The sequence below is a fragment of the Vicugna pacos genome, chromosome 12, assembly GCF_048564905.1.
Source record: "Vicugna pacos chromosome 12, VicPac4, whole genome shotgun sequence".
In the NCBI taxonomy this organism is placed as follows: Eukaryota; Metazoa; Chordata; class Mammalia; order Artiodactyla; family Camelidae; genus Vicugna; species Vicugna pacos.
In genome coordinates, this window is record NC_132998.1 from 16,454,584 (window position 1) to 16,472,583 (window position 18,000).

At 39.1% G+C, this 18,000-nt stretch overlaps 1 protein-coding gene and 1 non-coding gene across 6 annotated transcripts in view; both read right to left on the reverse strand.

The window, feature by feature from the left end:
- The window catches only part of TMEM117 (transmembrane protein 117), a 442,837-nt gene that overhangs the window by 11,236 nt on the left and 413,601 nt on the right, over nt 1-18,000 (reverse strand). For all 5 annotated transcript variants that reach the window (XM_072972955.1, XM_031683081.2, XM_072972954.1 and 2 more), the window contains one exon: nt 2,749-2,878. In XM_072972955.1, coding sequence (XP_072829056.1) covers nt 2,749-2,878 — 130 coding nt within the window. The remainder of the gene's footprint in view (nt 1-2,748; nt 2,879-18,000) is intronic.
- On the reverse strand, nt 5,146-5,219 carry TRNAS-AGA (transfer RNA serine (anticodon AGA)). The gene has a single exon. It is a non-coding gene; the product is annotated as a tRNA-Ser (tRNA).

Consider the following 18,000-nt stretch of genomic DNA (forward strand, 5'->3'; position numbering starts at 1 on the left):
CTGTATGTTTATAAAGTTCCCCAGATGATATGATAGCCAGCATCATTTGGCAAAAGCTGATACCAAAGCCTTAATTACAATATATTTCCACCTTCTGGCAAGTTTTATCAATGTGCGGTCTCCTTTACAAAAACTTAGCTAGTCTTTCTTCCTTTTAAGCTTTTAGAAAATAAGACTTGGTGAAACAAAGGTTTTAGTTCAAATGCACAGGAGGCTTCACCTAGAAAACAACGACGCTGAAGCTTCAGGGAATTCTGTGTGCCTGGCTCCCTTCCCAGATGCTGAATACAATTTTTCGTTGTAATTTTGTATTCATATTCTTAATGAGCATTCCAAATTGTGTAAGCTTTGGGTACCACACAAACTGTCCCTGCCCCTGTCTAAAATGATAGCATATATTACAAGGCCATGCAAGAGAGCTTCATATTAAATATTTTTAACAGCTTTATTTTTCTATCTGGACAATGGGTTCTCCGAATCTCACCCCTCTCCGCCCCTTTTTTTAAACCTGATATTCTGCACTCAATCGGTATGTCTTTGACAGGGATTCTGATATTCATTCAGAGACAATATTAGTGTCATGATGGTCTGGGACAAGAGCTGATAGCAAGAACAGATGGTCCCCGCAAAAGCCCGCCCAAAGGGATAGGATGATATCATGTGTGTGATGGCTGTTTTAGAAGTCCAGGAGGGTAGCATGCTGCGGAGATTACGTGGGGACTCTGAAACCACAGTATGTGACCTGAACTCAAATTGACTGATTTACCCAGTGAATTTAATAGATGGGCCTCATCCACTTTGAATAGGAAAAGAAACCCGCTGCATCTTCCCTATTCATGAGCTCATTCTCCAATTTAGGAAGGTCGCCTCGTGCTCAAAGCAAAAACAGCCTTCAAGTTGGGAAGCAAAGGTTTTTTTATTTTTTTTTCCCCAGTCCTCAGATGTTCACGTTTTCTGTGCTCGGGCTATTTTTATTCGGCAGCACAGACGTTAGTGTGAGCACAGATTTCATCGGCAGTTTTTATTATAGCAGGTGTGGGATCCTAGGCCATTGTCCTTAAAACACACACACATTCACTACCTGCATTTGAACAGCTTGAGAACTAATGCTGTTCTTTATTTGTGATCATTCAGCTGTCTGCTTCTTGCTATAAGGAGAGAAAAAAAAAAGGGGATAAAACGGAACTCCGGGAAGCCTTTTTTTTTTCAGATGAGAATGACTGGGATGTCATGAAAGAATATTCTGATAAATCATATTCGAGCCAGTTCAAGAGCAGGACACATCTGAAAACGAGCTAATGTGAGGATGCGCAGGAGGATCACCTGAGACAAACAGGTGCTCTTCTGCAGCAGTAAAGTTTACCCAATCAAATGAGAAGTGGCCGAACTCCCTGAAGGCACATGGTCTGACTGCACCATTGTTTTGATTTCAGCAGCAAATGGAGAACAAAGTACAAAGAGTATTAATGTTGGAAAAATATACTGAGCTCTATGTTGTGAAAAAGAAAGCCACTTAAACCAAGGTGGAGTGATCTACGGAGCACGGCAGAGGTAGGTAACACTCCACACCAAGGATGGGTCCTGGGCTGGACCGTGAGACCTGACATCAGAAGCGGCCACCCGCTGGGGGCCTACGTTTTCCCCACTCTCCTTGACTCGCATGGGGCCGTCTCACTAGTTCTCCCCAATAGAATGTGAGTGGAAGTGACAGGTTTCTTTTCCAGGCCACGTGGTTGAGAAACAGGTAAGTCTTCTTAAGTCATTTTCTGCATTCTCTTTATTCCCATTTGCCCACTGGAAGTGGAAGCTGAAATAGTTAAAGCCCCCAGAAGTCTAAGTCCCAGACTGACGGTCCAGAGCTGCCACTGACCTGGAACCACCTTGCACTGTTAAGTGACTGAAATAAAACTATATTCCTGTATGTCTCTAAAATGTTACCATGTGCTTTTTTTTTTTCAGCTACTAGTAAATATTTAATGAAAAATTATAACAATATCTATAGATGAATATGGAATCAAGCCCTTATGACAAGTGGGGATATTGAAAAATGTTCCATTCTGCAATCAACGTTTGCTTTCAATTTTTAAAAATCAGCCCACAGTAGCTCCCTTTCTGAGATCAGGTAGTAGTAAGCAAAGATCTTTCCTCCCATTTACCTTGGCCTGGTTTGAACTGCAAAGCCCTGTAGCATGACCCTTTGGATTATATTAATAACCAAGTCTAGGATATTTTGAACAGCTTAGGAATTATACCAAGTCAACTCCAGGTATTCAGACTGGAACTTCTCCGTTTGACTTTTCACTTACCATTTGCTTTTGTTTTTAAAAGAAGCTGCCTTCTTTCTTTATTTATTTAGCCAAAATAAGATTTTATTTTAAAGTCATTTGAAAGACACTGAGTAAGGAAGGAGACCTAAGACTCAATGGATGCAGATTCCAAATTCATATTCTTTCCTACCCTCACCAGTGTTCTTCCGTCATGCCAGAAAGTTGCTTTCTTTGGTAATTCCTACTTTTAGCTTCCTGGAAAAGAGATCTTTTCCCATAAGCCATCTTTTTTTTTTTTTTTTTTTTTTTTTTGTAGAGTAGAGCTTTATTTCCAGGAAACACCATGTTAGCTGGAGAAGGGTGTTTTTTAAAAAACATCAAGGTAGATCTAATACGTTCAACAAAGTGAGAGGAAATGGCATCCAGGGATACGGTCCTATACTCTAATCAGGAGACAGTCAAATTGTGTTCAAAGTTATACCTGTTATGTGAATATGATACTCCTCCTTGAAGATCTTCTGGAAGAAAGGAATCTTGAACTGCATGTGAGGAGTGTGCAGCCCAGGAAGATTTACGTCGACATCCCCCATGAAATGTGGGAATTCCCAGTCCTGTCGGAGAAAATCAACACGAAAACATATCTATGATTTGTTTCGTTCCTAGGCAGCAAAACACCCCAAATTGACTTTTTTAAGCACTTATTTGAAAATCATTTAAATGCAGCCAGCTGTTGGATGTATCAGGTTCGTTCTGTGATGGTGGTTTTATGTACATTATGTAGCGGTATACGTTCAAAAATCAAAATTAAGGCATCACTTCTATCCTCAAGATTTTCTCTTTAATGTGGTGATAAGAACCCAATGCAGAATTGATTTGCATCTACACATGTTTATCTCTTTCATTCTGGAGACCTGATCTTAAATTTTTATAGGAAGGCAGTGATCCGTATTTTATAAATACAGAGTAATTTAGTTGTAGTTTCTTTCATTACTTTTTAAAAAATAAGAAGTTTATAACAGCATATTTTGTGGAAGAAGACAGCCAAGAAGAGCTAACTCACTTAATCAAGTTCCTCAATGCACACATCAAAGGAGTTTCACTGATCCGTGCTAGCAACGATACGGAATGGAAAAACGCCGAAGACTCTTGTCCTGCTCTCTTGCAGTTAGCATCAGTTTGAGCCAAATGATGGAGGGCCTGACATGCTGGCATGAGGGATGAACAGTGGGCTGATTCCCATATTGTCATTAGTTATTTCCTTGTTGTCAAGGCAAAATTAGGTGGGATGGCTCTCCTTCGCAGAAAGAAGGGAAATGGATGCAAATGAGGACAGTGCGAGGTGTCTCATCTGCTCTTGGTTTTTGGATGGAGGCACCAAATTTAAGTTCATAACTAGCAAGTGAAGAAGAAATACACTAAATACTGAAGAAACATTTGAGTTGAATCCACAGGCATTCATACACATATTTTCACTTCTAATAATGAAATCATCACTAAATTAACAGTCTAACGTTGAAATTATCACTAAGTTAACAGTCCTATATTTATTTAGTAAATATTTTAAAATAACTTGGATATGAAAAAGTTAAGTATTAATTTAAGATTTCAATCCATTTTCTCAATATAAAAAAGTTGACTTTTCCCAAGATTTTTTTATATATGCAGCTAATAGAGTCTGCTAGTAACAGCATGCCTGAACATTTTAGGAGTTTCCTGGTCCATCCCTCTTGTTGCTGAAAATTCTGATTAAGGGAGAATAGACCTTAAAGGAAAGGAAAATATGAGAGTGGTGGTAACCAGGAAAGCTTTCAGTGTCTGCTAATTTCTTGATCTATCAATCACTTCAAGCCACTAATAAGAAATAAATATACAAGAAGAAAAGTAAAATCGCACAATACCATCCCTTTCTATTGGTGTGTATGCAAATATCTTGTTCCTCTCACCTCTTCTCGCTTTTTGGAAATCAGCAGCAAATAGACATGTAATTTGGAAAATTCAGAAAACCCAAAGCATTAAAGCTGGATGAACTTGGACTATTTCAATCTAAAATATTAGTAGAAAATGAATTGGTAATAATAGTTGTGAACCGTTGCATTTTATTAAAGTGCATTTGCATTTTTTTCACCAGTACTATCTTGCTCTATGTTACTTGAAAGACTCTTGCAAGGAGAATTGAAACTGTTTGGTCTTTTGCTAAAATGTAGCTGACATCTCCCATAGAAAAATTATGCTTGGCAAATAAAGGGACTGATACCCGGAGAATCTTTCACTAGCCCTGGATAAGCATCACACAGCATTAACAATAGAGCATTTCTCTTTTTTATTTCTTGCTTTAAGAAAGAGACTCCTTGATGGTAATTGGGCAAGTGCACTTGGTGTAGCTTCTTCTGGGAAAGATGTTTTTGGACCGTTATTATTTAGCTTTTCATTTCATGAAACAAAAGTTTTCTCCTGGGTATGAAATTGATTTGAGTTTGAAAGTGATCTCTCGCGATTTCTTGCAGTCTGGGATGAAAACTTCATTCACCAAAAAACAGTTCCTCAATGATTTATCACCTGTACTTGGAGACAGAAAGATGAATTAAGGAAATGGAGAGTGGAGGAAAAAGAAAAGAGAGTCTTGCTCTTTACCTGGAAGATGGCGTGACTTGGCTTTTTTTTATTTTTTCTTTTTTTTTTTTAAGAAGGGGTCAAGTCAGCGAGTTTGGGAGAAAGTGTGAAAGAAATATCTAATGCCATCTAAGAAACTGAAAACAAAGAGAATTAATAAAAAAAGAGATGATACATAAATTCTCTTAGATTTCCCCCTCCTACATTATTAAAAAAAATTTGGGGGGGTAATTAAGTTTTTAAAATTTATTTTTATATATTTATTTAACGGAGGTACTGGGGATTGAACCCAGGGCCTTGTGCATTCTAAGCATATGCTCTACCACTGAGCTATATCCATCCCCAACATTATTTTTAATAGTGGTCAGATGTTGGTTTTTCAAAACTCTTCTCCTTTGTCTTCTAACTCCCTGCCCACATTCTCTCCAGCGACTCCAGTTTTTGTAGTTCAGTTCCTACTGTGCATCCTTCTGCAGTGGACTCAGCAGAACTTTGACCTTAACTTGACTTGGAATGGAATGGTAATCATAGTAATCGCTACCACTTGCCATATGTTTTGGGCTCATCCTAATAGAGAATGGGCATGTGAGGGTGGAGATACCCCAAAGTACTTATTGAAAGGAGATAAAAGAAGGAAGATGATATTCTGAATTCCCATAGGTTTCTGTCTCTTCATCTATCAATCCAGACTTCTTGGGAGGGTGAGACAATGCCTGGATGGCAAGACAATGCCTGGATGGCAGTTAGCACATTGCTGGAGACAGAGCGGGGAGACAGAGAAATGGCCAGTCCGCATGGTTGATTTCCCAGCATGAGTCCAAGGTCAGATTTATCTTGAGAGTGAAGCAGAAGCAGCAGATAGGTCTGTTTTCAGGACAGTCACACACAAGGATGCTTCAGGTTCCAGGTAAAGAAGGACAAAGACCATCTTCTCCTTTCTGCCGTCATCCAAGGCACAGCACTGGCCTCCTGAGTCTGATCGGAACTTGATCAGAGCAGAGTTCTCCCAGAGGGCACCAGGAGCAGGGGCGTGGTGAGGGACACCTCTCTCAAAGAGACATATGGGGTGGCTTCAGAAAGAGGCTAGAAAAACAGGAGCAAATTGGTTTCTTGTGCAATGTGGATCACATTGTGGCAACCTCCAGAAATAACTGTGGGAGACTTCCACTGTGGTGGAGGCAGGTTGGAGCTGGTAAGCTAGCACCATGTCTAACTAAAGACCAAGGAAACCGGTGGACACCTGGGTTATAAATTATCATACACTGAACAATGTTCTAGCATCATCCTAGGTGACATATTTATATTTTTATTTACCTACAAAATGATCACAAAAGCTTGCCATTATTAATCCATTGTACAGATGAGAAAAATTTGCCTCAGCGACGTTAAATTGTCACAGAATGACGTAGCTGACATGTAGCAGAACCCAGGCCAAAGAGTACATCCTTTCTCCCTGGCCATGCTGTCTCTAACTGTGAAAAGTGACAACTTTGTTTTTCACTCAGTACTAGAATTATTCAGACCTGCTAAATCTATCCTAATTGGCAGGTATCACATGCTCATCTCTCACCAAAAGTCAATTCTGTGAGGGGCTTTAAACTTCTTCCCCTCTACCCCTTGGAAGGTCCTCATATTTTATCTGACCCTCACTTGAACCAGAAAACCAACAGTAACTTCTTCTCTACTAACTAACCGACCCGGGGACAGTTGGTTTCCAATCAGAATGATGAGCAGGGAGATTTGACTCACAGGAGATGACTAGCAAATACTGAGATTCTCTTGCCAATCAAACTACGGACGTATAGCAGTATTTCAGACACAGATTGTATGTAAATGTGATGAGAGCCATGGCTTTCTTTCCTTCTGCATAAATTTAAAAATTATATTTTGAACAGAAAATGAAAATGCTGAATTAAGAGAATGACGAGGCAAGATATGTTCGTCTACTAAGATCAAGGTAGAGACAGGCTGGTCCTGTGATGGCATGTTACACAATGTTCATTTATTTTGTTCTTTAAGAAATGTTATCAGTATTCAGTAACCCAAAGATTCCTTCTTACTGTCTGCTGTTAAATTTAACAATACCTTCAGAGGTCTTCTCCATTTGTGGCTCAGTGATGTGAGAATTATTTAGGTACATTGTGTCACATACTCCAATTCAGTTCTCATCAGCTCATGGTGATGAACAGGCTTCCAACCTTGTATCTTGCTTCACATATGAGAAACAGTTAATTTTTATTCAGATGGGTGTATTTCCCGTACAAAAAACAAATGAGCAGTGCCACGCTATATATCGATTCTTATTTCTTATACACAGTGGTTTACTTCTGCCTGTAGCAATAAAAATCACATTTGAACACTGGGGTCCACATTGCACTTGGACACATAATTCAGACTGATGTGTCCAAATGCCGTTCCATCCAAGTGCGGCCCTATTATTCACGGGCCACATGTGGACAAAGTTTCAGGACAATGTGAAGTATGTAGGCAGAATGGTCTCAGGATATCCTGGAGTCATCATTTCCCCACATTTTTCTCATTGAGACCCATGCCTTGGGGCCAAGGGAAAGAACTTGGTCCTGTGCGGAGGAACTCACGCTTGAAATCAACACAGCTTTGAAGTCCCCAACTAGCATTCAATTCCCCAAACTGAGAAGCATTAGAGGATAAAAATGTACTAGCACTGATTACCCTCCAAAACTAAAACCAGCAGAACAAAGGCTGTATTTTGGGGGCAAAAGACTGACTACCTGGTTTTTGAAGAAATTAAGAGACAAATTAGATTACATTTTACCAAAAAGTATTGATAACCATTTAGAAAAGGATTGGCAATAGATTCCTAAATATTAATAAAAATACCAACATTTTTCAAATGTGATAATCTGTGTCTCTCCTTTTTATGAGCATTAGATTCTAAAGCTTTAAATTATTTCAAAAACCAACTCTGCTGATACGTGTCTTTTCCTTTGTTAATCTCAATTCCTCCTCCTATTTCAGGACTGAATTTAGATCCATGATTACTGGCACATCATTCTACCAAAAATGTCCCCAGCTTGTAAAGGGTCCTCAGGTTTTCTATGCTGACCGTGTCCTAGCAACAGGATTTCAGATGACAGCAGTGGTGGCTTGAAGAACTGTGCTCGTGCTTTGGGTGATAGTTTTGTTTCTTATTAAGAATCTTGAGTGCCTGATTTCTTTCAGCAGCCCTATGCTTCTCCTAACTGGCAAAACTGCCATGATATCACTCGGCTGAATGAATCCTTGGAAATCTTGACATATAATAGGTTTTGCTTATTTGTTTGTTTACTGCCTGCTTCCCCCATTGACGCGTAAGCTCCAGGGAGCTTATGCAATTTTTCCATGTTTTGCTCACTGTTATATTCCCATACCTGAAGCAGTGCTCAGTACATGGTAAGGACTCAAATATTTATTGACTTGATGAATGGAGCTCTCTGAAAGTTAAAGATATACAACAGTTCCGCTTTGATTTCCGGTAAGTGGAAACAGGATGAATTATGAAAACAGAGGCAATGCAACAAATATTCGTTTTTGTCAACAATATTACACGTCAAACTGGGATTCATTATTATGAAAAAAAATTGGTTGTTTTATTTTAATTTTTTCCCTATAAACAAGGTATCGGGATCATACGGAGAGTATCCCAAAGATTAAGCTATTTGCCAAGGATCACAGAGGAAAGGAGACAGTGGATAACGAAAGGAAGAAAGTTGAGTCACTTTTTAATATTGTGAGATAAAGCAATTAACGTTTGGGGAATTAGCAAAAACGCTCATTGGGATGATCCAAGACACTGTTTAGTTATCATGTAAATGTAAAGAAGCATGTGATGGGGGGTGGGTATGGCTCAGTGGTAGAGCACGGGCTTAGCATACACGAGGTCCTGGGTTCACTCCCTGGTACCTCCACTTAAAATAAATAAATAAACTTAATTGCCCCCCCCAAACAAAAGATAGTTAAAAAAAAATAAAAATTTTTTAAAAAAAGCAGCATATGAGGCACATCCAATCAAGTCAGAGAGCAAGAAAAGAGAATGTAAAACCAACATGGGGTTAAAAATGCGGAGGGACCGTTTCCCACAGTGGATGACCCAGGAGGGTTGTCAAGGCAAGGCTGGGAGTTGGAGACACCCTGCAGTAAGTATGAAGGATGTGAAAAAGAGAGAAAGCAGCAAGCTACTTCTCAGATGTCTTTTGGCAACTCCTCTTTTCTCATAGGCTGTACTCTCATTCCCTCCTAATATTCACGATTTTTTTTTCCCTCAAGGACAAATGAATTCCATAACCTTTTGGAGTTTTCTCTCCAGAGTCCCATATGCTATTTAAAAGATTTAAAACCTTCAGGGAAAAATCTTGGCTTTCTGGTTGAAGTAGGCTTTTTTTCAACAAGTAGTAGAGATGACAGATCTCATTCATCACTATCACAAATCCAAATCAGACTGTAAATCCTTACTAAAAATGTTTAAAGACGTTGACTCTTTCATGTGTTTTTGTGAATTCGAAGATACTGATGAACTCTCAAAGTTGTTGTTGCCCAAACAATCTAATTTATCCTAAGGGCCTATTTTGTAGTGTGGTTTAATGTATTTTCCTCATCAATAATCCTTCTTCCTTGCAAAGGCCAATAGGAATTTTCCTGGCTAATTCTGAAGCCAACATACATCAATGAGATGTAAGTAATGGCTTAGTGCCCATAGAAAAGCAAGTCAGTCAAGCCCAGAATAGATTTGAGAAGTGAGGGTAGTTTGTAACTTTTAAGGGACTTTCTCATGAGGCTTTGGCAAGATAGCAGTGGGATTTTTTTTTTAAAACAAGTTTTATTATATCTAGACACCTTGAAAGCATCATCCCTTTAGACATCCAGGTGGAAGAGTGCCTGATAAAATGCACTGAGCCTCATTTACAGATGTCCTGTCCTGGCAGACTGAAGTGATGAAGGACAAAATAAAAGTCAGTCTTGTAAGTGTTTACAGCTAATGGAAATACATCATATGCCATCCAGGACTAATGGGAAATCAATATCCCTCACTAGGGCAACATAGTTCACCAGTATGCAAGGGACAGAGTGCTTGACATCTCAGAGACTCCTATGTGTGGGTGTGTGTGGGGACAGATAAACCATTGACTATAACCAGTGGCTGATAACTAAAGTCAGGGCAAAGTCTAAAGAAACACAGGGTTGTAAGTCAACAATAGATCCTTTTGGGTAAAGTCTTCCATTTGTCATCAACCAACAACTTGACCTACTTTGCACTTCTTAAGAAGGATGAATATTAACTATATAATACATTGGAATATTAACTATATAATATGTTGGCAACTGTAATAATACGTTAATTATATAACACATAATAACAATATAACACATTTTTACTGAAATGAGAACTTCTAATAATTATTTTTTTCCTATTAAGGAAAGAGTAAAATCTAGTGGAAGGAAGATTTTGGGCAACACATTTTCATGTTCTTTTTCAGACACTGGCTGGAGCTCAACAGCACCCAACCCTTGCTTACTCTGTGCTTCCTTGTATTGGCACATTTGGTACAAAATGTTACTGCTCCTGTGTCTGTTCTGGCTCTATGCATGCTGCCACGAATGGTCACATTCAATTGTCTGAATGACTAATCTCTTCGGTAGGCTTTATAGGAAAATTAATTGCATACTGTCAAAAGAGTAGATATTGTCCTTGGCAAAATTTTTATTTAATATTGAGGTCATTTTTCTCTGTGAAGAAATAATAATAGTGGCTATCAGTGGGTAAATGTGGTTCAATATAAAAAATTCACTTCACAAACAATGGAGTATGAAGTTGATCTAAATATCCCACAAGTGGTTGAGGTAAAGAGCTTCTAGTTTTTCTTGCAATAAGTTAATTTCTATTTTTATAGTTTTTTGCCAAGAATGGCTCATGGAGCATAGTTTCTAGTAGAAGACAGACCAGTCAACCAGCAAATAGCAATGTAATATGATGTCAAATGGTGATAAAGGCTCTGAAGGAAGTAAAGCCGGGTAAGGGGCTGGAGAGTGGTGACTTAGGGGTGGGTGCTAGGTTGGTTAGTGGACAGAAAACTTCTTTGAGGCTGATCTTTGTGCAGAGCACTGATTGGTATAGAAGAGAAGGTTCTGTCTATCTCTGGAGGAGAAGCAGACAGACCAGCTAGAAGGTGGAGCAAATGTAAAGGCCCTGAGGAAGAAATAAGATGGGTGTGTCCAAAACCAACAAGGAATGTGAGTGATGTGGAAAGTGGTAGGTTGGCAGTAGGGAAACAAAGACCGGTTCAAAGACGGGTGCAATATTTTAGGTGTGAGATGATGGTGGTTAAACAAGGTTGGTCAGATGTTCAGATCAAGTTGTATTTCAAAGGTATCACCAACAGAGCTTCTGAATTTACCAGCTGCTCCAACATTTGGTAATTGATAGTCATCACTGACTGAGAAGGGAGCGTCTGGGGAACCAACACACTTGGAGAAGATGGGGAAGTGGGTAGGAAGTCCAGAGATCTATTCAGAACATGCCATTAGACATGAAGTGCAGGTGCCGTGCAGGCAGCGGGGGAGCTTAGGGGAGGGACCATGGCTGGAGATGTGCATGTGGAGTCACCAGTGCGCCTGCTGACCTAAAGTCACATACCTGGATGCAGTCACCTAGAAGAGGAGGGTAGAAAGCCAAGGGAAGAGGGCCAGGGACTGAACGTTGAGGCACTCTGACCTTTACAAGTTGGAAGAGGAGAAGCCAGCAAGGAAAATAGAAAAAGAATGACGTACATTATAAAAACAGGACAAAGCGCATCCTAGAAACCAGGTGAAAAAAGTGCTTCGAGAACTTTGCTGAATGAAGCTGAAAGTTTGAGTAGGAAGCCTGAAAATCCACAGGATTTGGCAATACGGGGGATGCTGATCTTGATAAGATCTTCGAGCTCCAGAGGAAGCTGATATTGGGGACAAAGGCCTGACTGCAGTTGGTTCAAGAGAAAGTGGGAAGTGAAAAGTAGAGGCAATAATTATAGAACTCTGATGAGGAGCTTTGCTGTTAGTGGGAACAGAGTTGGAAGGCAGTAACTGGAGAGAGACTATGATTCTGTTCACTTCAAATACATTTGTTAGTGTAAAATAAATTCAATTTTGGTAGAATAGGGGACACTGCATGAGACCTGAAATTTCCTTTTTATATTTTCAGTAGCGTCTGCAATGGCTAATGGTGTGCACCAGCGAGGATGCATTGGCTGTTTATGGCTGGTGTCCATCCTGGTTAGTCAACACCCCACGGCACCAGTAGTTACATATGCTTTTTAAATTTTTTCTAAAGTAGTTAAATATTTTGACCATCACCTTTATGAAGTCAAGATAGCTGTTTTTCTGAAAAACAAAACAAAACAAACCTAGGGTAAGTTCATTGTGTTTGGAATGCAGCAGACTTTTAGAAACAGTGGGCTGGACCCTTGCTGCTCTGGACCCAGTGTGGTTTCCTTCTGTTTTCATCTTTCTCAGTAAAGATAATCACAGAGTCTCTGCCTCTGACCCCCACGGACCACGCAGTGAGAACACAAGCAGAAAGTAAAACCTTTAGAGCAATGGATTTGAACTGCCAGACATCCCATGTCTTTCTTCAAAGAGTTTTAGGTCAAGAGTGTTCATCCTCTGAACTCTAGAGAAAAATTATCAACCCTCAAGTAAGAGAGCAAAGACTAGGAAAATAAGATATATAGGGGCAGGGCAGAGGGATGGAAAGGATGAAATGCATTTTGTTGTTGAAGAATTATACTCTCAGTGAATTGAAAACTTTTCTGAAACTATTTTCAGTCTGGAGGTCAATGGCCAAGAAGAACCCAAAATGCATTGTTTTCCTTGTTGGAAACCAATGAGAGAGACATTCTGCTACCCTCAGGGTCCTTTTGGAAAACGAGTTTACATGCCGGAGTAAAGAAGGCTTACATGGGTGTTGGCAGTTGCCTGTCTTTACACTGACATGGTCCATTCAGAAAAGACTCAGGTGACTAAGTGGTCTTGGCTTATAGAGTCCATATATCATTAACAGAGTGAATGTGAAGTTGATATTTATCACAGAAGTTCCCAGTAACTCATTCAAGCTCCCCACAGGACGGTGTCACACTTTTCAACTAATTTGACAGTTATTCAATGTGTGCTATATGCAAAACATTTATTCGCAAAGAATATCAAATGGTATTAATAAACTATGCTCTTCCTTTTGCAGATATAGACCATGAGGGTCAGTGATACCACAGGACTCTTCCCATATCATCCAACAGATCGCTGGTAGGGAAAAGAAAAGATGACATTCAATCAGTGTCCCCAGAACTGTATTTCAGAGCATCCCCCTTATTGAGAATGCTATTTAGGAAAAAGAAAACCTTGTTAAGGAGATTGAGTATATTTTAATGTTCTATTCAGACTAAGCGAACTCATATTTGTCAAACATTTGCTCTGTGTCAAGCATCTGATCCACTGTAGGCCACATGCAAATATATAAGTAAGCTTTTTCTCAGTTTATAAGGGAGTCAACTGAGGCTCAGAGAACAGTTGAGTAGCTTGCCCAGTGTTGCACAGCGGGTGCCGAAAGGATTGGTACCCAGGTCAGTCTGACTCAAAAGATATTTTTATGCACCACATCAAGGTTTTTTCACTTTTTTCCATTCTGCTCTAATCTTGCAACTATCTTCCCACCTAAAAGCTAATTGTCATGCCAATGTGTGTTTCTTTTTGATGTTAACTTACATCTGTAATGAAAACTTTCCTTTTAGTGGTATATTCCAGCTCATCTTGAAACAATATTTTCTTAGAATTATTCTGGTACCTGCAGCACATGAGAAAGAAATCCTAACTTCATTGCAAAGTGGAAAAATGGCAGTGGATCTATGTTCATCCTGCAAGTCATTGACAAAGCCTGCAAAACATGCAGGCTGAGGTGCACATTTAACTCTGGATGGTTTATGACCATCTTAGAAATTTTACTACCAATGCATAGATTTGGCTCTAAACTTAGAATATTTCTAGTAGCAAATACTATCTCCCCACCTTCTTTGCACTTCGGATTTCTCACCTGAGGTTATTTTTCATCACACATAGGCACCCTGGTGCAAGACTCCTATATCATTGCATCGGAAAACAGGACGGATTGGGGGAAAATTTAGTGCCCACTAGTGATGGCTATCAAATTCTGCAACTTCCTCAAAGGACAGAACTTTTACATTTCTTTGGAAGTTGTATGACAGAGAGATTTGTGCTGCTAACACATGGTGGCTACACATATCATTAAACGATAAAAATTTATATTATGTAGGTGACTCAAGACAGAGCAAAAACACAAGACGAACTATAAGGACAATATAACACATGTATCATATATTATCCTTAGAGTTCTCTTTCTTGTGTGTATATATAATGTAAATAATATATACAATGTAACGTCTTTATATATAATGTAAATAATATATATAATGTAACATGTTTATATGTAATGTAAATACTATATAATGTAATATGTTTATACATCATATAAATAAAATATGTACACTTGGCATAGATCTTTAAAGAACTATTTTATTTTATCTCAAGTCTTCTTTGTTCTGTATATTAGTGAACTAAGTTACTGTGTTACCGGGAGCCCCTCATTCCAAGGATTAATTCTTCTTGCTCATAATTATGACAGGTAGAAGATGATACAATTTCCATAAATATAACATTATTAATAATCTATTCAAAGCCTTTCTTGATATTTGATTTTAAACAATTATCAGTGTAAACAAACTGAAAAGCACCTCTGTCACGTGATGGTGGTGACCCTCCATATACTATCTCTGTGTAATATATCAGATTTCTAATGAAATGTGTCATATTTAGAAATATTACAAACAATATCCTTGAGCATACGTGGAAACATAGCAACAGCAAACTTTGGGAAGGTGACAAAGATGATCAGAAAATAATTTTATGCTACCTCAAGACATTTCTCATAAAATTTTTATTCATAAAAATTGGTAAGCCTATGGTTCTGAAAATTGACTTTTAATGCACGGAAAAGCTATATGAAAGCAATCATAAAAACTAAACATAAAACATAAAATTTTGCCTTCCAGCATTGGATTGTACTTGGTGAGTCATAGGTAAACGTGAAATTATTACATTTGCCAGTTGCCAAAGGCTTTGCTTTATGGATATCTGAAACACATGGACATAAATCAATTAATATGTTATTTTTCCTGTATAAACCCAGGTGCACTTGATTCATTACCTCTCACTAGAGACTAAGTTGGCAAATCAACATCATTATGAAACTTTTCAGGCAATAGAGTATCTTCAGAAATTAGTTTTCTGAAAAAGGTTCCAAATTGTTTTACAAAGTTATGATGTGCCCCACTCCCAATTCAGAGGTACTAAGACTCTTATTATTGCACTTCTCTTTTAAATAATAAATCTACTTGTTAACAGCTATACGCAGATTAAAAACTTCAGCTAATTGTGTAACATTTGCCTTTCTGTACAGACACATGACAGCCTCAGCCAGGAACGCGGGCTTCTACCGAGCTCCTCTTTGGAAACAATACCTACGCAGAATGTTTGGGTGTTTCAGTGTGAGCACCTGCAAGGCATGCTAATTAACGCAGATTCGGTGAAAGATTTCCAATTGCATTTCCTGAGACTCCGTTATGTACAATGCTGAACAATAAATAGGACCATGATTATTTTTCTGTTTTTCTTTTTCAAGTCAATGGTTTATGATTTAGCCTGCCCTTACCGACAGTTATATAACATGATCAATAGTGCATTCATGCTATGATCCCAAATAAAGAGATGCTCCCTAAAGTCATTTAAATGTAAGGAGATGAATTTCCCTTTACTCATATTATTAGACAGTCTGCTTGCCACACCTCCAGCCGCGCACCCTAAATGACGAACTGTTACAAATAACCGCAGCCACATTCACTGAATGAAACAGGCTCTGCCCCGGCACAGCTATTTACAGATACTTGCTTACCTTATCTTTAAAACCGCGGTACGCGGTAGGTTTTCTTTTTCCCATTTTGCAGTTATGGAAACTGAGGTTCAGAGAAGGCACCTGACTTACCCACTATCATACAGGTAATAAGTGGGAGAGGCGGCGCCAAACCCAGATCTGCCCAGCCCCCTATGGGGTGTTCTTTATACTGCACTTCAGATGGTGAATAGGAATTTAGCACGTCCTGCCTCTAAATGCCCTATGACAGTCTTGGTTTACCCGTTGTTTTGTCTGTCTCAGGGAGCCTGAAAAAAGCCAATGAATTGTGTGAGATGTTTGGTCACCTTTGTTGGTTTCTTTTCTCTACTTCCTACTCTGATTTCCACAGTCTTTTTTCTTTGTTTCTCATTCAAAGGAGATCTTGCTTCTACCACCACCATTTTTAAGCTAACACTTGTTCTGCTGTCGTGGCTAATAGCTAATCCTTTTCCTTAGCTTCTTAAAAAAAAATGTATCTTGTCTTTTTTTATCATGCTACCATCTTTTATTTGCTAAATATTTGTACAGTCAGCAATTGGTCACATTGGCCCCTCTACGCAGCATTGACGATACAGCAGTGAGCCAGGCAGATCTGGTTCTAGACTCTGCCTTCGTGGGCTTAACAGTTTGAATGTAGCATAAACACACACACAGAATAATTCCAGAAAATAATTTCAGAAAATTAGTGCTAAACAGAAAATAAGCCAGATGATTGGTTGGCAGAAGCTACTTTAGACAAGGTTAGATCACTATGTGGATTAAAACCTCTCCAATGAAAGGTACCAGGTGCTCTGATACATGCTATGGATGCAACAGGGACTAGAACAGACCGACAGAGTCATCACTATCAAGTAGCTTAAATCTAGAGGGGGCAAAAGATGAAAGACTAGTGTCAATTAAATGAAATGAGAAGTAGTAAGTGCTGTGAAGGGAATAAACTGAAGACTGAGAAAGAGAGTAACAAAGAGGCCACTCGGGGAGGCATCTTGGAAGAGGTGATACCTGATCTGAGAACTGAGAATGGGACGGATCCAGCCACACAAAGAGCAGAAAATGCTGTGCAGAGTAAGGGCGCCATTCTCTGCTTTATGCCTGGTATCCTGCCAGGTCCTAGGAATACAATGGTGAGCAAAAGCCTACGTGTACTACGATTCCTGGGAGCTTCTTACAGTCTAGTAGACAAGTTGGACATGAACCGAATAATGATGGAAACAGACCTCGATCCCTCTGGGCCGTGCCCCTCTATCACTCACTCAACCATCACCCTGTTACGATTTGGGGAATATGTAACTCTTCTTGGCTATTTTCCTCAGTGCCAACACCAAGGAATCCTGTCATGGCGACATGGTACACTGCTGCATAGTGTTCATTAACTTTTTACATTTACGTGCTGCTTATATGCTTCTTGAGGGTACACTTCTTTATATTTCTCTCAGTCCCCAGCATAATGCTAAATATATAGTAGGAAGAAAAAACTATTCAATTGTTTAATTATTCATCAATATTTGCAAAGTGCTTACAACATGTCAGAAACTGTACAAGGCCATGGGATACCAAAGATCTAAGTCAAAATTTAAGAAACTCGTTATGTAAAGAAAAAGTAAACAAATTAAACAGTACTTACGGGAAAATATGGAAGCATTCTAACAGAGGCATGAATCAGGTCCCCAATAAGAGTGCAGCTATGAACCCTGGGGTGCATGTATCTTTTCAAGTTAAGAGTTTTCTCCAGATACATGCCCAGGAGTGGGATTGCTGGATCACACAGCAACGCTATTTTTAGTTTTTAAAGGAAACTCTGTACTGTTCTGTGAACTGTGCTGAACTCTTTTAGATTTTGTTTGGTGTAACTTTTGATCTCTCCAAATCTGAATGACAGCCTTGCTGGTTAGAATATACTTGGCTGTAGTTTTTTCCTTTTCATCACTTTGTATCATGCCCTTCCCTTCTGGTCTGCACAGTTTGTGCTGAAAAGCCAGCTGACAGCCTTAAGGGAGTTCCCTGGTATATATGATGCTTTTCTCTTGCTGCTTTTAATATTCTGTCTTTATCTTTGACTTTCCCCATTTTAGTTACAATGTTCCTTGGCGTGGTCCTCTTTGGGTTCATCTT